This window comes from Chenopodium quinoa, unplaced genomic scaffold (genome assembly GCF_001683475.1).
Source record: "Chenopodium quinoa cultivar QQ74 unplaced genomic scaffold, ASM168347v1, whole genome shotgun sequence".
NCBI classification, from domain to species: domain Eukaryota; kingdom Viridiplantae; phylum Streptophyta; class Magnoliopsida; order Caryophyllales; family Amaranthaceae; genus Chenopodium; species Chenopodium quinoa.
The window spans coordinates 3021012-3044452 of record NW_018743292.1 but is presented as its reverse complement, the minus strand read 5'-3'; the positions used below and the strand labels follow the sequence as shown (position 1 = coordinate 3044452).

The window sequence follows — 23441 nt, the reverse complement described above, 5'->3', positions numbered from 1 at the left end:
ATTCTTAGCTATAAACTCATTCGAGCCAAGTCAATTCAGGTCAAGTTAAGTTTGATTTGCTTCAATGTTGTTCACTACAAGAATTTTTTTTTCGTAGCGATTATATTGTTGTGATTGTACATTCGTTACTATATGCATGTATGTTTGTGAAATTGTAGAGGAAATCGTATTATTTTTATAATCGTCATGGTAATCCCATATAAAATCGATACGAAAAACATAATAATACATATCCGCCCTTTTTTTTGCACATTTATAAAATTATTGAAAATCGTATTGTTTACAATCGCCACTAAAACCCAAAAATTGATACGAAAAGCCTTTTTTACACTAGATATATAAATATTGTTTGACAAATAATACATAAAATATGTCATAGCTTATTGGCCCAGTAAAACATTTAATATTAGAGCTTAAGGTTGCATGTCCGAATTTTGAAAAGATCATATGTGTGATTTTTTTTTTTAAACAATCGATACCAAAGGTTGGAATAATCGCTACAAAAAGGTAATTTTCTTATAATGATTGTGTTATCTTAATTCGGTAACAGACTAATCATTTGAGCCAGCGTCACGGGGTCACGTTTGTCGGTCCAAGCCTACTTCATATATTTAATCTGACACTTTCACCGTGATAATACAATTTGCATTACTCTACTCACAAAGAAAGTAGTATTTTGTAGTTACTTTTAAGTACACCACAATTGTCATTATTTTTTATTTTTTTTATTATTATTATTTTTTTCAAGTCACTTCTTAATTATTTGATTGATTAAACATTCATTATCTAGGGAGATTGTATTGGATAGAGAATATATAGAAGAAGTTTGGTAAACTTTTAGGTAACCTTTTTTCAATTTAGGAAACAATATTACAAGAAAAACACAATCACAGTACATTAGACCATCTATGAAACATCAACAGATATAGACAGATGCCAAATCTGACGATGCAATACATGGCCTATTTGTTCAGTTCACAATACACCCAAACTTAAGGAAACTAAAGCAAGTCACACATATTCAGTTATACAATAGAGTGATGATAACTGCTTGATTTCAGAGTTTAGTCGCAATTGCAAGGGTCACAGCTGCAGTCATCTCCACAACCACACTCAGTCCTTGAATACATCCTGAAATTTAAGAAAATAAAAATTAAAAATTATTGGAGATGTAACGTTATCTAGGGAGATCCAAATAAAATGTACACGATATCATCCTTACAATTTTACTAGTACAGTTGAACACTATAAAATTGCACAAAATAGAGTTAGATGATTAGAGAGACTTTATATATCGATATTATATTATATATTTGAACCACCACAACAATTTAAATTACTACTCCACTATATATAATTTCTGAAAACCATTACAAAACATATTAAAACCGCTCGCACAAGTTACATCTATTTAAAGTATACATCATCATAATTATGTACCAATAATATGATACCACTACCATTCAATTAATTTTCGATTTGTGATAATTATATTTCTTGGCAACTTCCGACCTAATACTTGTCAAATTAAACATGTCTCCTTTACTAAGGAATAGAGGATGCCTTCCACCAGGGTCAATCGGGGCCCACCCCCATATAATAAATTACTTTAATTAGGTATGTAACTTTTTTTTTTTTAGTTAACTTAAATAATCATAAATTAAAAAAAATAAAAAACCATATTTTAGTCGTAAAATGTTGAGATATAGTGATAAGTTTTGAGCAAGAGCTTAGACTTTAGAGATTAAAATCTTGACCCCTGGCCTCTTATATTTTTACTAGAGAAGATCATACTATAGAACACTAGGCATATTGCAAGACAACTACAATTATGGCTGAATACCTTGCATACCATTCCAGTTATAAGAAGCTAAGGTAGGTTATAAAATTATATATATACCTGTTGCAGTTGCAGTCGTCGCCACAGCTGCAGTTATCGCCACAACCACAACTTCTTTGTACCATTTTCGTTCTCAAAGAATGCTGGTTACGCTTCGCAAGAACGGTTGTAAGAGAATTTGAATTAAGAGAAATACAGTTGTATGTGATGAATGGAATGAATGAACATTGACATCTATTTATAGAATGTTTGAGGCATTATAAAAATGTGTAACATCACAATCATACACGTCTAATGTTAGATTATGGTATTTAACTAACTAATCATGTAAAGATTGTCAACTGTACAATATGTCAACATCAGCAATATTGTGTTGCAAATTAAAGGTACGGTTTTGTATGATTATTTCTCCACTACTTGAAGTGTGAAAAAGCTCATAAAGCTAAGGTATCATTTATCAAGCGGTTGTTTGATTGTTGGATATGATATCGTTTTACAATAATAATTCTGAACATACATCCACGATAAATATAGTACATGTGATTATTAACTGTTGACAGTGGGAATATATAAACCACCCTACTACTGTCGTTCACTCGTTCCGTCTAATTAAAAAATGGAGCATGTCCAAAAAACACTGATTTTACAAGTTTTTAAAAAGGTTTTTAAGAAATGTTCTTTTTACATGTTAAATCATTAATTAATTAGCTAAATATTGTAATCCCTCATATTTGAGATTAAAAGCAAAATACTTGAAATAATAAATACCTTATGAATATACGAGTATTATTTTTCAAATCTAATGAAAGTCAACATTGAATAATTCTAGCTTAATAAAAACAGCATGAAGAAGGGCTTCTTTGCAAGTTGACATCGAATAATTAAAACTATAGATAAATTCACTTTAAAGATAAGAAGTAAGACCTCTTCGTATGAATCGTATCTCCTAATAGTGGATTAGTGGAATCACATTATTTATTTTTGTAGTAAGATTTGGTAATAAACGAAATACATGTTTTTTTTTTTTTAATGAGAGCAATAATTCAAAATCATAATCAAGTAAAGCTACTACTACCTTCGTTTTTTTTAGTTGCAATAAAGGGGTATTATTTGTGAGACATGAAGTATTATTAAAAAATAATCTAATAATGCTATATAAGGTTTACTAGAATAGTAGAATGGCATCTTTCAAACAGAGAAAAAAAAAAAAAAAAAATAGTAGAATGGTATTGCATTTTTAATGCCATCTATGTTCTTTCATTATATCCAGCCCAATCTAAAAAAGGCCAGATTTGATCCAGGCCCAATTAATACGAGGCCCAGTTTCTAAATGAGCTGGTTATGGACTATTTTGGATCAAATATTTTCCTGGACAATCTGAAATTTATGGTTGCAAATAATTTGCTATCATCAGCCTATCACCACTTAGATACGTAGTAGATAAAATCTTTTAACATTTTTTTTTGTGATTTTTTTGTCAACATTTAACTAAACAATTAGTCTCTTCCGCAATATTTTGTGGATAAAGCTCGATATCCAAATTATGAGGAAATCTAGCCTTCAATTTGTCATAGTAGACACTTTTCAAAGGTTTAGCCTTTAGACTGAAGGTGATGATTTTGTTCTCTTATGTAGAAGAAAATGAGAAATTTGATAAGGAACAAAATTTGATGTTATAATGAGTCATATTTGATATTGTACTTATCTTTTGTTTTTCATTGTGATTTTTTAGCAATTATATTACCATTGGTATACAAAAAATAAACTACTCTTTTTGCCAGAATGGTAATAAAATAACATCTAATCAAAATTAGATTTACCAAAATTATGTTGAAGGTCCAATTAGTTGAAATCTGATCGAAATTGGCCCTTAATTCACATTATCACATGTTGCGTACATGATCTTTGCTATAATATACATTTTAAATAGTTAATCAAACGATATCGACATATACCATTACATGCATCATACACGTTGGCATATCATGATATACGTACTACACGTGTCAATTGGACCATGCTCTATGCTATAATGATTGTCCTACCAATGAAGAAACTAGATATTTCAACACACATTGCCTTACTACCACAAACTACAAAGGCATATAGAACAATCCCTTTTCTCATTCTTTCCTACAAACCACATAACTTTTCACTCTTCATTTCTTCACTCACTTCCCTCTCTTCTAAAACCAAAACTTTTCCAAAACAACAAAAAAATTCATTTCAATGGCTCTCAATCTATCCCTATCTCATCAATCATGGACATCTGCAGCTAATCCCATCACCTCATCGGATCCTACCCGTTGCTCGGCCCCCGGAAGCCGGTTGCCGAGACGGGTCGAATTTGTTGGGAGTTATCATAAGAGTAAAGGGGTTTTTGTGAAGAGGAAAGATAGAATGAGAGGTCAAGTAAGAGCAAGTTTAGAAGCAGTTGGTACCCAAGAAGTGGAAGCCATAATTGGGAAGGTGACCCAAGTTAATAAGGACACTTTCTGGCCTATTGTTAATGCTGCTGGTGACAAAACTGTTGTTCTTGATATGTACACTCAATGGTAAATACAATTACTCAAAATTTATTTATTAGTATTCTTTTTCAATTTTTTGGTTAGAATTTTCTATTTCTACTATTTGTTTTTGATTGCTTATGTTAGTTGTTTGTTTGGCTTTGTTTTTGTTATCGACTTGATTTTACTAGAATGTACCCGTGCGAATGATATATCCTTAACGGCGGATAAAGATCTTATATGTATTGAGGTTTTGAAGACCCCTTTGGACTATTTTTCCACACAAGATAGGATTAGTTGCTCTTTTTTATTAGCATTCAATGAGTTTTCAATCTTTTAGTTGTGCCACATACCTTTCACACCCGAGTTCGAGGATGGTAATGTGAAATGTTGTTTTGAAACTTGGGATTGTTCAAAGCAATCTTATTCAAGAGACTTATAGCTAAAAAGCCTTAAATCAATTAAATGAGTAACTGAAATTGGTGATCCTACAAATGCAAACTTTGGTGGAGTTTCTTGAAATATGGATTGAAGTAGCTTGATTGCAACCTAGCAGTTTTATTGCCCCCCTCTTTCGCGGTATACTTGAGAGCACTGCCCTGCTTAAGAATCTTGTTACTGTGATTATTGGCCTAGGCAGGCTGCTTCTTTGATTCTGTGTTGTTATGTATATATTCCGAATTTCTCTGGATTGTCGAAGCTAGACCAACTTTGGATCATATTTATGTGGCTATGTAGCTTATGTTGCATCCCTTAACTTATGAAAATAGTATGATTATGTGATATTTCCCAGTTAAAATCACAGCACGTGTCATGTAATCTATGAGTTTAAAACTAACAGTTCTGTTGAGAATAAAACTGCTGATACATTCAGTAAGAATGTATGCAATTGCATTAGTGCATCATTTGCCGTGAAATTTCTAAACAAGTTGTACATGGTACGATGGTACACCAGTTGGCTACTTCCAGTCTTCCACTTCCTGCTATTGTTATGAAATTGTTGCGATCTAATCTTCAGATCGTATCCTAGTTGGTTTTTATAGAAATGACTTGCTACAGGGTAAATCATCCATCTTCCAAATTCCACACTGTCATGACTTGAAATTGTTGTGAACTTGTAAACCTTCGAGTGGGCATTGTGCTTGAATACAGAGATCGATTTGTGCTGCCTATAGTTCGTATATTGTGATTGTTGTCCTTCAGTGTTAGTACTCTAATGATACCAATATACCATTAGTTCTAACTCAATTTTTACAAACTCTGAAGGTGTGGTCCATGTAAAGCAATGGCTCCAAAGTACGAAAAGTTAGCAGAGGAATATCTTGATTGCATTTTTCTGAAGCTTGATTGTAATCAGGAAAACAAGGTACATACCTTATAACTATGTTTAGTCTAAGCTTCTATTATCTGTCAATGTCTCAAAGAGAATTAGAATGATGATGTGATTTTTGTAAACATGGGCAGTCCTTGGCTAAGGAATTGGGTATTCGAGTAGTTCCTACTTTCAAGATTCTAAAGGAAGGCAAGATTGTGGAAGAAGTGACGGGGGCCAAATATGATGCATTGGTAGCAGCCATTCAAACTGTTCGAAGTAGCTGAACAAACACTCTAGTGTGCGTGTGTATATATGCTGTAAGATCGTCCTTGCAACTGACTCAGGAAGTGGGAAATGTGACATCATCAACAATGGCTTGTACTAAGTTGTAACCACTGTCTGCTGAGAAACTTGTATGAACAAGAGCTGTAATTGTATATTTTTATGAAGTAAAGGAAATTTGAGCGCTCTACTAGAAGCAGTTCCTTGTTAAATTTCTGTTCTTTTCATTGACATTCGTAGTGCAGTTGTGCTTGCTTGCCCTGGGCTAGTATAATCGCCGCCATTGCCACCCCCTTGGTAGGATAGTGAGCATTCTGCTTAATCTCTAATGTACTAATGGAATGGGTTCAAGACATAATTACAGAGTATTTTAGACAAAAGAGCTTGATTCTGGAGCTCAAAAATCCGAAATTTCAAGGCCAATTGAGTAGCTCAAACTTAGTTTCAAAAAGAGATTTGCTTCCAACTAGGCATACTCTTGATTAACCTAATTCATATGGAGTGTCGTCCAAAATTGGAAGATTGCCTAAGCATCTTCAATTTCAACACTGAAAATAGTGACTTAAAAATAAGATTCCTTTACTAATGTTCTAGGAACGTTGAAATGTTTCAAAAAGATAGTTTTTAACAAAAAAATCTTACGGAGTACTGCATTTTTTTGAGGTCAACATGGGGTATTGACAAGTCAAATTGTTACGAATATCCAGGACCGTAAGAAATAGATGGATTTTTTCATTTATAGAAGTGATATAATTATATAAAAATGACCAAATAAAATACTCGTAAGTGTTATAGTTATTTAAAAACGGGTGGAGTAGTTTGATTCATCGGGTTTGGGCTTGGCCCATCATTTTATAGGGTCCATGAGCCATCCTTTGGGAAGTTTGACCCACACCCACACCCACCCAATGTCCAAAGGATTACAAAGAAATCAAAAATGTGAAAAATCCCATCATCTCCTCAATCTCTCACCACAAGAGACACAATACCAGAAATAAACTCACATACACAAAACTGATTAAACAGCTTTTGGGAGTGTGGAACCAATTTTACTCGATCAAATTATTCACTCTTCCCAAAAGCTTAATAATTTCTTCCTTCATTTTTCATAATAATTTCTGGGTTTTTTTATTTTAATTTTTTGGGAAGCTTTGATAATGGCTACAAAAGCTCCACCAATCACAGGTTTACGCCTAGCTGCCTCCGCGCCATCTACAACAAGCGCTGCTTCTCACAAGCTTTCTGTTGTTAGAGTTTCTTTAAGGTCTTCCTTTTTTGGTAACAATGGTAACTTACCCACCTCCAATTTTCCCTTCAATTGTTATTTAATTTGATTTATATGCAAATTTTGGCTAAAGTATTGATTACCCACCTTCAATTTTCTGTTTAATTTGATTTTTATGCAAAGTTTAGCTTCTGGGTATATTGGGGTACTGTCAAAATTTCATTTTTTGGGTGTTTTGTGATAATTTGTTATGCTTTTTGAATTAGTAATTTGTGTTTGGGGTTTGATTAATTTGGTTTGATACCTATTTCATGAATTAAATTATTGCATTGATGGTAATGCTTGATAGTTTATTGTGGTAAATTCGATGGATGAAGCTGAATTTGTGGTTTCTGATGGAGTAAATGTTTAATTTTGTTAGTGTTAGCTCCTGATTAGATACATATTACATTGCTTGCAGTTGGAGCATTGAGATTGAGTGGAGTTCAATTACTACATTCCAATAAGTCTAGGTGTAACGGCCTCGGTGGAGGTTCCCTTGGTTCACAAATGAACCTCTTTGATCGATTTGCTAGAGTTGTTAAGGTTTGAGTTTGAAGTTACTTTTTTTGCAGAAGTCGAATTTCCTTGCTTTTGTATCACTTTATCTTGTTGATTGATGACATTTTCCTAATGGGTTGTCATCTTTATTGGACTTAGTCATATGCAAACTCGATTCTAAGCAGTTTTGAGGATCCAGAGAAAATTCTGGAACAAACTGTTCTTGAAATGAATGAAGATTTGACGAAAATGCGCCAGTCAACGGCGCAGGTACAGTGCTCTCTTCTTAAGTTGCTAGTATAAGTGGATGTTACATTTCTAAATTCTCACCTTGCTTTATTTTCCCATTTGGTTAAGTGTTTTATACCTTTCCATTTTTATGAAGGTATTGGCATCTCAAAAGCAACTGGAAAATAAGTGTAAAGCCGCACAGCAAGCTTCAGAAGATTGGTAAGCTGTTTATGGGGCTGAATTTGTATGCACTGTCAGTTCACTCAGTTGCTGCTTGCTTACCCTTTTTTTTTTTTTTTTTTTTTTTTTTTTTTTTTTTTTTTTTTTTCCCTTTTTTCCTAACTGATTTGTCTTTCATGGGCTAAAAGGTATAAAAGGGCACAACTTGCACTGAGCAAAGGGGATGAAGACCTTGCTCGTGAAGCTTTGAAGAGGCGGAAATCTTATGCTGTAAGTTTCATTTATCTTGCAGACCATCTTTCTTTTTGATTCGGCTTTCCCCTTTTGTTTTCTACACCTATGCTGATGTTTGTGTATTAGAGGAGGTGAATTGATTTCTCCAATAACATTAATATCTCCTCTCTCCCTACTCCCCGTACCCCCACCCCCAGCCCTCAAAGAATTGAATTTTACGTCTCAAGGAGACAGGGAGGTGGAAGCACTGGTATGTGAAGATTTTCTTCAGTGGTAATCAATAATTCAATGACTAAAGCTGGGCTAGCTGTTGTGATTGTCATTCTGCATTTTCTTTCCAGCTGAAACTATTTAAATCTGATATGATATCATTACTTCCTCTATCTTGTTGATATTGTTGAAAGAACCCATCTGGGTATTTGCCTTTTTGAATATCACTTTTTAAACACCAATTGGGTGGGGAAATATTCTGACTCTCACTTCCAAACTGAAGATCCAATGTTAACCCTCATTTTCTTCCAAGGTGCATTTTAGTACCAAATCTCAATTATACAATCTTGTTGTGCACTTTTTAAGACAAAGTATCCCTTGATTAGTACATTAATTGCTTATTCTTATCAAGTGTATTTAGTCAACTTAGGGCCCCTCATTATGTACAGGGGTAATTTTTAATCGGTGTAGATTAAGTCATACTTATGCAGGGGATATTATACAATGTAACCCTGTGTTCGACACCGTCATCAGCTATGCCATGTCTTTTTAGGTAATGTAGGTCTTCTAAGATTTGTCTTCCCACTATGAAGTACAGAACACTTAATGGTGGAGTGTGGAGGAAATCTCAAAATATTTTGCCTTATTAGCAAAGAATAAGCTCTATTTAGTCTAATAACATTTTTTTTTACAAGGTAGGATTATATTAATAGTGTTCTTACTCTTAAAAGTTTAAGAATGGTGATTTTCCAGCATAACTCTGGTCATGTTGCTTGAAGTTGCCTTTTTCAGCCATAGCTCCCTACCCATGAGCCATTTCTCATATACTTATTTGTGCCTGATTATTCTCCTGATTCCTGAAGTCTAAGCATGAATATTGGCAGGGTCATCTGCCATACTTGTGTCTGATTGTTCTCCTGAAATCTAGGCATGAATATTGGCAGGTTCATCTGCCAGTGAGAAGTGTTTTATTTGTAGTTTTCCTGGCTTTTGATGGGCAAGGTTGTGCAATATGAAATGGTGACATATAGATTGTGGCCTATCGAATGTCCCTCCATATTCTTGCTTTTTTTTTGTTTCCAAGCTTTGAAATCATGTTGTTTGCAAGCTTACGGTATCTTTTACAAGTATATTGGAGCTGAAGAATTTAGGGCTTTTTATTTAGAAAAAGGAATTAAAAGAAAGAGATATAGATATGGAAAATGAAGCTAATTTATACAGCTGCAAAGAATGTATACACATGTGTAGAGGTATTTTATTATTTTGACCTTTTTCCAGTGACATATTACTCTTTCAATATGGAAAATGGTAGCCTTATTATTTGTAGAAGTATAAATGGCCCCTTTGAGTCAATTTGATCTGTCCTGCTGTCCTTCGGATGTACTAAATTCGATGCTTGTTGCTATTATCTTGCCTAAATCAATTGAAGCTTCAAGAATGATAATTCCTTTCTCACTTATCTATACACTCTTACCATTTGCAGGATAATGCTAGTGCTTTGAGGGCTCAGCTTGATCAGCAAAAGAATGTTGTTGAATCTCTTGTCTCAAATACTAAGGTGTGCTGTTATGGCTCATGTAACATGCTTCATTGTCAGTGTCTTCTGTGTTATAGATATATAATTAATTTTCCACTTTTTGATGACTTGATAGCACTTATATGAGGTTTGCCCTGTGGCCATAGTGTTATTTTGGTTGCGCAATGAGAGATTGAATATATAGTGTCGATTGTTATACCTGCATGCTTAAATAATGCTCATTGATACGTGGAAGACTTTGGTTAAGATATCTTGTTTAATACTCTTTTCTTGCTGAGTATTGGTGTTCCTTCCTCAACATTTACCTCTGACATCACCTTTTATGTGGAACTCCTGAAGGACATGAATTGATACTTGAGCAATAATATAACTGTGTGAAGGTTGATTATTTCTGTTCTTTGGAACAGGCCTGGCAGGATGAGGAGTCCTTTTAGCCTATTTAATCTCTCTTTTGGTTGGGGAACCATCACCTTGGGACTTGGGAGGGTATACTAATATACCATGATGGTTTGGGTGGAACCTTTTCTATCAATGATGCTCCTTTTCCATTCTGCTGGTTGTCTTAGTACCGTAATACCGGTTATAATTTAAGCCCTTAAATGGCTTGTTGCTATTGCATAAATGTTCTAGTTGGTTAGTAATTTGATTGCTTCATTGATGGGTTGTCTAACTGATCAAGTCTATTGCTACTGGAAGATAATGTAAGAATTTTTATTGGATTGCCTTCCTTCCGTGGCAGCTCTTGGAAAGCAAAATACAGGAGGCAAAATCAAAGAAAGACACTCTCAAAGCACGTGCTCAATCTGCAAGGTTTTGCATCTGTACCCTTTCTGTCATTAGTATCAGTGGAATTTTTTTTTTTTTTTTTCTCAAAGAACATGTTCAGTTTGCAAAGGTTTAACTTTTTTTTTTTTTTGGGCCTGGTAGTGTATCTTAGTAAGTTTTAAATTCATCTTTGGTTTTCCAGGACTGCTACTAAAGTAAGTGAGATGGTGGGAAAAGTGAATACAAGCGGTGCTCTTGCCGCTTTTGAGAAAATGGAAGAAAAAGGCAAGCTTTATTTCATTTCCCTTAATGATATTATATAGGTCTATTGTGCATTGTATCTATTGTGTAGATTACATGTTTACTTGGGGTGTCATTATTATTTATCATTAGTTCCCTTAATTGAAGACAGCTCTTATTTCTAGGTCCAAGTTCTTGTGCCTTGTGCCCGTCTCATAAGATGTATGGAGTCAAATTTGAGACACCATAATCTAGTTTAAGCTAATATGTACATTTTCATTAGATACTGATAAGTTGACCGAATATAAAGAGGTTTCAAAATGAAGTATGCTGAAGAGATTGAGTATATATTCATCTTGCCTGCAATGATATCTGATGTATATCCACAAGCAATCTTTATTATTGTGACTCATCATAGTTTATTGATGTTACTACCCCGCGTAATTTGCTTTGGGGTAAAGTGGCTTTGCTAGCTTCTTTAAAGGCTGAACCAGTTGGGGCTTTCCCAAGTTATTTTCTTGGGAGATATAGAAGAATTGGGCTAATCTGTAGTTTTTTTGGATCCTTAGTGAGAGAAACCTAAGTCCCTTTGTGATAATTTATAGAACATTTATAGAACATTAATTCTTATTATTTTTAATTTTAAAAAAACAATGATTAATAATTATCATGCAGTTAATGTTTATTTTGTGCCTTGTGACTTATGGCCTTCTTTTAATACAGTAATGGCTATGGAATCAGAAGCAGATGCACTTAATCAGTTAACCAGTGATGATCTTGAAGGGAAGGTAGGCCTTCAACCCCCCCCACCCCCCCCCCCCCCCTCTCTCTTCCGGAGTGTAAAATCTTATGGATAATTGTTGATCTAAATAGAAAAATCAAGGTGATTCACACATGCATCTCCACACACACGTGTTATGAACTCGTGCAGTACTCTTTTACCTCACATAACAATCTTAGGAATGGTTTGTGAGAGTGAGAGATTAACTAAACTGAAATTTCTTACAATAGCTGTAGTTTATTAATTATTACCTGAGCACTTCGCTTTGTTTATTGTCAGTTTGCGTTACTGGAAGGCACTTCTGTTGATGAGGACTTGGCTAGCTTGAAGAATGAATTATCTGGGAGCTCAAAGGTATACTAATGCATGGATCTCTTGTTTTATCATCACATATTCATGTTGGTGCTAGTTAAATCTTATCTTCCTATCAAAGATCATAATAAATGATTAGTAAAGAGAGGATCATTGTCAAGAATAAGCATGCAGCGAATTTCTAATCATGCCCCCCCGGTCCCTAAACAGTAGGTCACATTTTGAAGGAATTGAGTTAAACTTCCTTAACTATCCTTCACTAGCTGAAAATTTATATTTCCACAATACCAATATAGTCCTACGTTTGAATTCTTTGTTAAGGCTATCATTAAGGGTACAAACTTTTGGAAGTTCCCTATTATTTTGGGACGATAAGTAAGATTATTTGCTGGTTAACAACAAACTAAGCCTATAATTTGGCTAGACACTTCTACTTGTGGTTTCATGTGATCCATGTCAGACTTATGTTCAAGAATTGTATGGGTAACTGTCAAGTAGTTCATTCAGTGTTCCAGTTTATTTATTCCTGTATTGATTTTTGAGGAGGATTTTGATTTTTCCCTTTTTATTTTTTTGAATGACGTTTAACAGAAAGGAGAACTCCCTCCAGGGAGAACAGTGGTTGCCAAATCACCCTTTAGAGATATGGAAATCGAGTCAGAGCTGAATGAGCTCCGAAGAAGAGCCAGCGATTATTAGATATTGATTTATACGAAGTAGTTTTCATCATTTTCTCTGTGTAAATTATTTCTCAATCTAAGCCAAATCACGTTTTTTGTAATGCTCACACATTGTTAAGCTTACAATCTAGGAAGAGATGCAATTTACAATACAAGCTTGTGAAATACAAGTAATCATTGACCTTTGTAAATGCAAAGTATTCCCGGTGCTTTTAATGTACGCTCATCTTTGTTTATCAAGTTTATAAATCTTGGTGTATTTTCTGAAAATCAGATCGTGGATGCAATTTAAATTTCTGAAAATCATAACACGAGTACATTAGAACAACACCTTTCGAAGAATCCTCATGTTATGCTGTTATGGTATGTAATTGTGATTTATACGAGTATAGGTAAATAAACATAGTCTTGTAATCTTGCAAGGTGTTATCTTACCTTAATTTAAAATTTTTTTAAAAAAAAACAAACAAATAAACAAACACGGTGTTATTAGATTATCACACAATATATATTTGCATAATTGTAAATTAATATTTTTTACTTAATTTTTTTTACGAAACTAAAATTATTTTTACAAAATATTGATCTAAGGTGAGCATGGCCTAAATGTATTTAAATAACAAATATAAATAATTCTACCTCTATTTCTAAATGATTGACACATTTGACTTTTTTCACTATTTATATACTAACTTTAACAATCGTTTTTTGGTATAAAAACAAATTATATCATGAGATATACACTTGTAGTTAAATAGAGTAGGTATTAATATAAAGTTTTATAAAAACAAATTATGTTATGAGATATATACTTTTAGTTAAATAGGTATTAATATAAAATTTCATAATATCATCTTTTTAATAATTTTTACTAATATTTAATCATATGTCAATTATTAAGGAATAGAGGGAGCTAAAATATTGATGTATTAATTATGTGTCAAGTTTGTTTATGTCAGTTATTTAGGAATAGAAGGAGTAAAAAAAAAAAAAAAAAACTCTATTTTGCATTCTAAAGAGAAAATATCCAATATTGCCCAAATACATTCTCTTTCTCCCCAACACACAAAAATCCCCACAACAAAAATGGCCTCAATTCCACTCCTACGCCTCTCTCTCCTCCCCACCGCCGCAACCACCACCACTCACCACCGCAAACCCATCGGATTCCGGCCACTCTCTCTCCTCTTCCACCCTCTCAAACCCTCCCCAATTACCAAAATCAACTTCCCAATTACCACCCAAAAACCCAAAACCCTAAAACCCCAAAAATCAACCATAACAATGTCAACAACCCCAGCAACAGACCGCTTAATCTCCTCCATTTCTTACTTTCTTCCCTTCATCAATGGTCTCCATTACGGCCGCTTCCTCTTCGCTCAATACCCACCTCTCTCTCATCTCTTCCAACCCCTTTTACCCTTTTTCTCTCTCTACAAATCCATCCCTTATGCTAGTTTCGTCTCCTTCTTTGCGCTCTATCTTGGGGTTGTCAGAAACCCTAGTTTCTCAAGCTATGTTCGATTCAACGCAATGCAAGCTCTTGTTCTTGATGTTCTTCTTGTTCTTCCTTTGCTTTTGCAGCGGATTTTTACTCCTGGAAAAGGGTTAGGGTTTAAGATTATGGTAATGGGTCATAATTTTTTGTTTGTGTTTATTGTTTCTTGTTTTGTTTATGGGGTTGTTTCTTCTATTTTGGGTAGGACTCCTTATTTGCCCATTGTTGCTGATGCTGCTGGTAGACAAATGTAGTCTTCAATTGGGGTTTTGATCAATTGAGATAAATTGAAGTTTTTGTTTTTTTTGTGGGTAGATTTGATTGGAAGAATTAGATTACTAGTGATGTAATTTGTATTTTGTAATGATTTAATGAAATTGGAGAAATTTTGATAAAGAATCTCACATTGTTGTGTTTTTCTCATCATTTTAGCAGGTATGATTATATAATCAATGTCATCTTTGTTCAGAATTATTTAATGACACTATTTGAATGTAATTTAGCAACTAAATTGTGATGAAAGAAGGCTGAAATTTAGACTTGACGAAAATTTATACAATTTGAACTAGTTATTTGGCAACTAAATTCTGATGAAAGAGGCTGAAATTGTCAAAAATTAATCCAATTTGAACTGGTTATTGTGATGAAAGAAGGCTGAAATGTAGAGTTGTCAACAATTAATCCAAGTTGAAATGGTTATTTGGCAACTAAATTGTGATGAAAGAAGGCTGAAATTGTCGAAAATTAAACCAGTTATATGGCAACTAAATTGAGATGAAAGAAGGCTGAAATTTAAGAGTTATCGAAAATGAATTAAAGTTTTGAGACTAATGAAGGGTAGCCTTAAAAGTTAGAACATGATTTTATAGTTGGATTTAAGAGGTCAACCTTGTCCAATTTCCCAATTCATGAATGATTAAATTTGTCAGGAACTTGTTTGCCTATTGCATCAATTGCAGAATAGCAGGATTACGTTCAATTAGGCAATCCACAAAGGTGATTAATAAAACTAAGGTCTGTCTAGTTAGATTGTTGGCTGGCTTGCATGATCAAAGAACAATTTGATAATTTTGCCAATATTGAGATAAAATCAATATTTATATGAGATTAACTTACCAAAAAAAAAAATTATTTGAAAGCAACTACCAAAAATTTAGTATTTAATTACAGTTTTAGAAAGCCCTACAATTATTATGTGCCTTTATTTAGGAAGTCAACAACCAAGAGGAAGCCCCTGCTATCACAATGATTAGGCACTTGTTTCACAAAGCAATGAATGTGTCAAGTGGAAGATTAGAACACTTGCATATCCATCCATTCACAAAACTCAGCAAAAACATAAAAGACGAAAAATAGAATATACTGTAGTAAAATGAAAAATAAGTCACAAAGGAGAGGTTAAGCAGAGTATCCCATCTAAACATAACCAAGATTTTCTTTTCATACATCCTAAGCTATTACACGGGAAAATTACCGTACTCTTACTTCGATTAACAAAAGAAGCATCTCATTCTTTCGACAAACCAACCTGAGAAAGACACGCAAAGTCCACAACCTGAATACTCCCGAGTACTTTGTCTCAAAGAAAAAAGATGGAAAGAAAAACAACATAGTTGTACGCAGCAAGAGTAAACTTGTTCATGATGAGAATGCAGTGCATGAAGCTCTAGTATCGATCTCGGTCATGACGCCTGCAAGCCAAAAACAAACACAAGCTTAAGAGCAGGTATGACAAACTAATTGCCTCTGGTCAGAACAACGACCAGCAGAAGTGGCAAAAGGAAGCACAGCAGATTTTGGAATCACTATATGTACCCAGTGTTTCCTTATACGGAGTAGATTATATACTGGCAATACTGCAACAATATAGAAACTCACTGCTCTAAAAGTAACTAAACTTGCTGTATATTTATCTGACCTTCATGACTATCAATCAGATGTCAAAATCACCCAATGCAATATACATTAATCAAATAGGACTTTAAATACCTGTTACGATCATAATCACGGCCATAATCCCTGGAACGTTCTCTGGACCGTGAACGAGACCTTCGGCGACTTCTTGAATCATGACTGCGGGAACGCTCCCTATCTCTTTCACGTTCACGGTCATAAACACGACCCCTGTCACTATGCCTATCACGGTCCCTGCTTCTCCGGTCATAATCCCTTTGTTGGCTATCACCTCTTTCTCTGTCCTTACTTGGCGCACGTTCAACTTCACGGCTGCGCTCTCTGGACCTACAAGATAATTTCAGATAAGGAAAAACTTTTAGGATATACTGCACAAGAAGAGATACCAAGAAGAAAGTTGATAGCAACAACGCATAAAAGAGTAAAATAATGTAAGGGAAGCCAGAAGACATCACCTTCTATCTTCTTCATGAACCTTGCGCTTTTTGTTCTTTTCTTCCTGAAAACATTAGTAATCCAATACAAAATTTATTCAAAAAAGCATTCAGGTCACTCAAATATCAAGATATCAACAAAATTTACAAGGGAAAAAATTTTGTATAATACAAACTCTAATAAATGTTTCAAATAGCATAACCCTTGATGGCCATAACTCCCCAAACAAAAAAAAAAATATCCAATTGAAACCAGGGGAAAAGATGAACGAAAGACGATCTATCAAGCAAAAAGTAATGCACAACAATCCAACACAGCATTTAAACATGGCACATAGACTCACATATAGCAATACCAGGATATGACAGGGAGTAAGTGGGACCCAGCAGTGAGTATTGCCAGATAATTAGAAACCTGACACCCACAGAATGTTGCAGACAGAAACCCCCAGGCGGTTTCTTAAAAGTAGATGTTTATGGCCGATAAAAAAGACCGGTCAAGTGCTTTGAAGAGTTTGACCAGATCATGAGATCACTGCTTTGTACATGTCCATCAAGTTCAACTTTTCCTTTAGTATGACAAGAGATGTACTAATGCAGAGCTCAATTCAGATACTACGTAAAAATAATAATAATAATAATACTTTAATAAAATATAACCCTTCCATTATACCTCTCCCCCCACCCTCCCCCCCCCCTGCTCCCTCTTCATTTACAGCATGAAAAAAAAAGTTCAGCATAAAGTCACTTACAAAATTTCAAGCTAGCTTCTTGCACACAGAGGAATAGGCTGATGTCAGATGTTAAGAAAAGCAAAACAGTACCTCGGATTCAAGGAAGATTTGAAAACCAAAAATCAACCTCCTTAATAGCTAACTAACCACGCATTAGATTTATAAAACCATTTCCAAAGCAATAAAAGTGTGATGTCTGATAGAAGTTGAACCGAAGCAGTCATAGACATATATCTCAAACCTAAGTTGGAGTACAGGTTAGAAAAACATTTACTAATTTATGTCCCCAGCCATAACCTGAGGCTCAAATTCTTTCCCTTTGTACCTTTTCTTCAAAATTCCATGGATTGGTCACCATTCTCTATCTCAAGCCCGGTTCGAACTCAAAGGTAAGCATAGATACCAAGTCAGAATAATAAATTGCAATAACCACTCTTCTAAGTAAAAGAAGAACTCACAGATGGCAAAACCGAGACCTTTTACAGAAGAACAATGTGATTACAGACCAGCACCTGGATCACATATTCACTTAGTCTTGAGAATTTCCCCATTGTCACAAATAAAAAAGAGCAATGCCAGCAAAATAATCAAATTCCAATATTTTAGAAATATACTTTGTTTACCTCCACCTACTAAGCCCAAATTAAAGAATATCATTTATGAGCAACAACTACAGGAAACCAAGTAGATAACATTTAAAAATAATACAGTAGATAAAATCAGGACCCTGCAGTCATCATCACCAATTCTAATGCACACCATACTCATACCAAGAGAAAAATAAGAACACTGCCCAGGGTCGACTTACTCTTCTAAGCCACATAGTAACACATTATTCGAGCTTTACATAACATTTTAAAATGAAGCAAGCGTATGATTGGTACCTGAAGCTCAGCTAATTTCTCACGAATTTGCATGTAGCCCAAATGAAGCTTTCCCCCAAAATGATCTGCTAAACGACGATCACTGAAAACCACACGCAAATATCAAACTCATCCATTTGATAGCATTAAGTAGATTGTACCATAACTTAAACACTTCAAAGCACTCTGGCAAGTATCTAGCTAATAACAGCATGATCTACAAGCATAAAATAAAAGACGCACATTCTTTAGCTGGAAAAGTTATCCTCGTAAAACTGGGGCCAAAAGCCTGCTGGTGACAAGGAGGTATAATTACCAGTCAAAAGCTGAAGTACTTGAAACCCCAAAATAGTAATGCTTTGTCACCCTCATAAAATAGTCGGCAAAGAATTAACACATAGTTGATAACAGAGAAATGCAACCATTACCTATCATAAACACTTAAGAATGCTCCACAAATATCACAGACACGTAGCTTCTGATCAGTCTGCCAAAGCACAAAACAAAGGGTCAGGACATTGCATAGTTACTACAAATTTATTTTATAAATAATAATTAAAAAAAGAAAAAAGGTAATGCAAACATTATAATGGTAACAATTGAAATTGAATTGGTCAGTACCAAAGAAGAGGATTCATATTTCATGACAAAATGATTAGAAAAATGGATTATAGTGATCAAGTTGTTTAACATTATTTGATGTATTTCAAAAAGCTTGGGATAAGAAAGAAAACAAGGACCTGCAATCTGACACCGCTCTATAAGCCAACACATACGTTTCCCACACCAAACATTGACAACATAATCGAGGTGGCAGAAACTCAGCTGCCCACAGGTTTAGTATAAAAATTAATTTCCTACCTTGAAGCATCTCCTATTCTTTTCTGTCTATTTTATGAGAAGTTAAATAATTCTCAAGCACACCAATAAGACGAGACACTCCCTCACAAAACACAAGTTCTAAAGTCACAACAATAACTCACCCAGGCAAGCAAATCAAAGGAAAGATAGAGCAAAAAATAATAATCACATAGATTAAAAAAAGAAAAAGTTCAAAAGAAAAGGACTCACAATGCGAACATCAGCGGCAGTATACTTTGCTGGATCTGCTGAGGGGTCTGGCCTTGGTGCAAGCTGGAGCAACATGTCACAGATTCAGAAGAGAAGAAAAGTTAACAAGGATGGAATTATGACATTCAAAAGTAAAGCTGAGTGAAAAGAAAATTAAAGTACCCTCTTTAATGCTTCAGCTTCTTCTAATGCTTTCTGTGCTTCGTCAACCATCCCTTGCTCACCTGAACGATATACAAAGATTTCAGAACTTAAGAGTACCAAAGGAATCCACACCAAGTCACCAACACAACTTGTCACAAGAAAACAACCGCATCACAATAAAATGCCATAACCAGCCACAGACAAATGCCAATATTAAAAATATCTTACCTAGATCCTCTGCTTTCTTCAGTTTCTCGTTTATCAATTCTTGAGTACGAGCATCAGGAGCAAGCATAGGTAAAGGAGCCAATGGAGGAGGATTGGGAAGCGGCTGTGGTAGAGAGGCTCTGTCTTTGTTGAAAGCATCCAAAAGAAGCATGGACTGCAAGGGAAAAAAAAAATATATCATTCACCAATTTGACTGCAAACAATTTGCTCACCCCTCCCCAACAGATCTTTAGTTGGGATAGTAAATACAGTAAAATACACAGCAGCAAACCTGTTTATCAGCTCTTTTTGTCCTTAATTCTTCAACTTCTTCCAAAGCTCGGATTTTAAGATCTGTTTTGCCTTCAAGATCTGAAAACGTAATAATCCAGGACATGCATCAGTTAAATACTTAAGATAAGTTGCAATAGGCCACGCCTATGAAATTCATACACCATTAATGAACTAAATATATACTGTGTAACTTTAAAACCTAAAATCAGCCAAAAGCTCGCACCCCGTCTCTAGCTAAAGTCTACAATGCAAGCATACAAAAAATATCAACTAAAACAAGTAAAATTACAGAAAAAGTCTATCTAAGATGACCTAGGAGGTTTAACACCAAAAAGAGTAACCATGCTTCCTGAACAATATAACAACGTACCAGACTGGTCAGCTTCTTTCAACTTCTCTTTAATCTGCTTGGACAACTCTATGATCTCTTCTGTCTACAGCAAGTGACCAATATAAATTTTAAAACAATAAGCAAAACAATGGGGAAAAGGTTAATCTTTAAAACAAAGGCTTCATCGTTACCTGGGTAACATCAGACACGGAAATTGCAATAGCAGCTTTAGCATCCTCATCTGCAAGACGCTTGAGAGCTCTAGTAATTTTTCTGTCACATTCAACAATGAGCCTGTCTATGACATCCTCTAAATCCCTGTCGTAGTTATCAACGCCTTTGGCCTTTGCTTCTTCATATCTAATATGAATTAAGAACGAAACAGACGGTTCCAAGAAGTATTCTAAGAACATTTTTATTACTCCCTTGTATAGTTGCCAAAACTAGTTCCATTTGACAGGTCAAATTGTCACAATGCATGTAAAGAATCAGCAGAAAAGCTAAGTTCCATAAAGCACCAGGACAGCAGATTACAAACAACGAAATAGCCATAAAAAGTACGCTAAACAAGTAAACAAAAATTCAATGTAGAAAGTCTTGAAAATTTTCTTTTTTATATTAAGCTTGAAATGGGAAACAATGATCCAATGTTGGAAGTCTTCAAACTTTTTTTGTTAATTAAAAGAAAAAGAAACAGATTAGATAAAGAACATCATCAGAGTACTACTGTCTTGCCACCTAGCCATTAGTTACACATTTAAAAGAACCTGAGGAAAACATCTAAATATTTTTTTAGTGCAATATTCTCAATTAGTAAAACGGTCCAATCACCAAAAATAATCTCATCCAGAAAGGCACTATATTCATCTTCCAAACCAGAGACATCTATAAGATTGTAGAAACAGGGATAATAACTATAATTCATATCCCATAATAGCTATTCCAAGAATATAAAACACCCAAGAACTAGTTCTTTTAGTAATACATTTGTAGCCAATATCCAAACAGATGAAGCATGGAAGAATAACGAACAAAAGGATACTCTTTCCGTAATTGCAATGAATGCACCTTTGGACATGGCCCCATATCCATTTTCTGAAATAACAAAGCTTAGTTAGAAAAAAAAAATGTATAACCAAATCATATTAAAGGGCAAAATAATAGAATTAACTTAGTTACACACTAGTAAACATGCAACCAGTGCTAACTAATTCCCATATTCCACGTGAATTGCAATCTGAAAATGGTGAATTAATATGTGATAGTGTCACATTTAGCCCTAATTTAACAAAGTTAGGTAGTGAATTATACTCCCTTACCAAACCCCATATGGCAACTCAGTAACGCCTATAAACTAAAAAAAATAAACTAACCTATAACCTTGGCTGACATCGTATGCCACAACCATCTCTGAACAGACATCATAAAAATTGACCTATACCTCAATATGAGATTATGAGAACATTGATTGGAGGATGATCCTACGCCTTTGCATCAACAAAAGATGGGCGTTAAACCCACCCTTTTTTAGTGTATCCTATTTGTATTCTTCCTTTTGGGGGCAGAGGGTGGCTAAATGGCTCCACTGACACTTATAATGAAAGTTGTATGATCAAGTCACTGCATCATCGATAATTCGATATACATCCATGTATGGTACATAAGATAGATCAAAACAGACCAGAAACCTTCTTTTGTTCCTGGCTAATAGTAATAGCTCATACCCAAAACTACACCTAAAAACAAATTCTTGGTTCTCAAAATTACAACACTCAACACAAATCAAGCTCAGGCACTCCTTCCATCCATGTTATCGACCCGTTTCCCCGAAAACAATGTCACTAAAATTCCCCACATCACCCACACTCAAAACACTTTCATCTCACCTATTCAGTCACTAGTTCACTATCAAGTCAATCACACTAAATTTTTATGAAAAGAAAATCACAATTACACTTTTTAAGCTAACATGCAATCACATAATAAGCAAATTTTCATTGTTTAAAACACGAAATCAACATAAAAAAAAATTAAAAAAATAAAAAATGTTGAGTTAAAAGATTCAAACAATTCAGCCCAAAAATATACTAAAAAAGCTAATGCATTTGCACGCTAAAATTTCAGAGCAATTGAACAGATAAAAAAAAAACGACGAATTAGGGTTTGTTTGAATTAGTACCGTTAACTGGAAAAGTTCGTGAGGACAAAGACCAGACAAAAAGAGACGACAAACATCTCGATCGAAATACTTGCGATTAACTTCAGTAACATCTCCGTTACGATTAGCACCCATTAACACATCTAATTGCTTCCGAATCGCATCCATTTTCTCTCTCCTCTGAAAAAAGGAGCGAGTTCTTCAAATTAGGGTTTTTGGTTTTGAGGAGTTTGTGTTTCGAGGGGGAGAAGTGGGGGAAGATTCCGCACTTATGATGTGAGGAGTTTGACAAAAACTCAAAGATCTACACTTTTTTTTTTTACGCCGTATATAAGAGAGATTTACCTCGTATAAACTTAAAACCGAGTAGAAAGTCTCTTTTAAGATCTTGTTCTCTTCATCTTATCTTGCTTAAACTAAAATTACTTAACTAAATTCAAATTAATTTTACTAAATTGAAATAAGTTTAATAAATTTTCTGTTATATTTGTTGTTTGATGTTATTGATTTTTTATTATAAATTATTTTTATTGAAGTGAAATTAGTTTTACTAGTATCTTTAATAATCATAATAATAATAAGTAAGGAATATAAATTATAAAGTATACAAACAAAGTTGAGTTGTAATGATGTGGAAAAGATTAATGTGAAGTACTAATAATGTGCTAGCTAAGTTTTATGTTTATAACACAATAAGAGGAAGTTATTAACGAGACCCCGTGATGATCGCTTGTAGATGACTAACACATTCAAAGCTATCCCAAGTAGAGATGACATGGCAACACGAACTCAATGTTATTGAAAATTTGAGAGAAATTACGAAATTGAAACAACACAACACGAAACCAACCTAAACACGACCTGATTAGATAGGAGATTATGAGACCAAATACAAACACGACATGACTTTTTGC

The 23441-nt window shown here is 34.3% G+C and overlaps 4 protein-coding genes and 1 long non-coding RNA gene across 9 annotated transcripts; 3 read left to right on the top strand and 2 right to left on the bottom strand.

Moving 5' to 3' along the window:
• Positions 1–815: 815 nt before the first annotated feature.
• On the bottom strand, positions 816–2061 carry LOC110736408. The gene is made up of 2 exons (XR_002514241.1): positions 1901–2061; positions 816–1131 (listed from the first exon to the last, which is right to left on the bottom strand). It is a non-coding gene; the product is annotated as an uncharacterized LOC110736408 (long non-coding RNA).
• Positions 2062–3942: 1881 nt separating this feature from the next.
• On the top strand, positions 3943–6156 carry LOC110736407 (thioredoxin F-type, chloroplastic-like). Its single transcript, XM_021916626.1, has 3 exons — positions 3943–4395; positions 5614–5713; positions 5812–6156. The coding sequence occupies exons 1-3, from the start codon at positions 4070–4072 to the stop codon at positions 5944–5946; spliced, it is 561 nt and encodes a 186-aa protein (XP_021772318.1). The 5' UTR covers positions 3943–4069; the 3' UTR covers positions 5947–6156.
• Positions 6157–6865: 709 nt separating this feature from the next.
• On the top strand, positions 6866–13099 carry LOC110736406 (membrane-associated protein VIPP1, chloroplastic-like). The gene is made up of 11 exons (XM_021916625.1): positions 6866–7231; positions 7630–7754; positions 7869–7979; positions 8095–8159; positions 8309–8390; positions 10048–10122; positions 10841–10911; positions 11069–11151; positions 11830–11894; positions 12167–12241; positions 12791–13099. Exons 1-11 carry the CDS (start codon positions 7102–7104, stop codon positions 12896–12898), a joined length of 990 nt encoding a protein of 329 aa, XP_021772317.1. The 5' UTR covers positions 6866–7101; the 3' UTR covers positions 12899–13099.
• Positions 13100–13695: 596 nt separating this feature from the next.
• On the top strand, positions 13696–14781 carry LOC110736405 (protein TIC 20-II, chloroplastic-like). Its single transcript, XM_021916624.1, has one exon. The coding sequence runs from the start codon at positions 13966–13968 to the stop codon at positions 14629–14631; it is 666 nt and encodes a 221-aa protein (XP_021772316.1). The 5' UTR covers positions 13696–13965; the 3' UTR covers positions 14632–14781.
• Positions 14782–15704: 923 nt separating this feature from the next.
• Positions 15705–22848, bottom strand: LOC110736404 (putative RNA-binding protein Luc7-like 1). 5 transcript variants are annotated; one of them, XM_021916619.1, is made up of 13 exons: positions 22549–22841; positions 21412–21464; positions 20561–20729; positions 20409–20472; positions 20037–20116; positions 19766–19919; positions 19556–19617; positions 19394–19456; positions 18751–18809; positions 18344–18425; positions 16747–16790; positions 16367–16618; positions 15705–16068 (listed from the first exon to the last, which is right to left on the bottom strand). In XM_021916619.1, the coding sequence occupies exons 1-13, from the start codon at positions 22693–22695 to the stop codon at positions 16044–16046; spliced, it is 1254 nt and encodes a 417-aa protein (XP_021772311.1). In that variant the 5' UTR covers positions 22696–22841; the 3' UTR covers positions 15705–16043. The 5 variants fall into 5 exon arrangements, 4 of the variants coding, with proteins under 4 accessions (XP_021772311.1, XP_021772313.1, XP_021772314.1 ...); XR_002514240.1 differs by lacking the exon at positions 15705–16068 and adding an exon at positions 17918–17971 and having other exon boundaries at positions 16551–16618; positions 22549–22848; XM_021916621.1 differs by lacking the exons at positions 15705–16068; positions 16367–16618; positions 16747–16790 and adding an exon at positions 17069–17971 and having other exon boundaries at positions 22549–22848.
• Between the last annotated feature and the right edge of the window lie 593 nt (positions 22849–23441).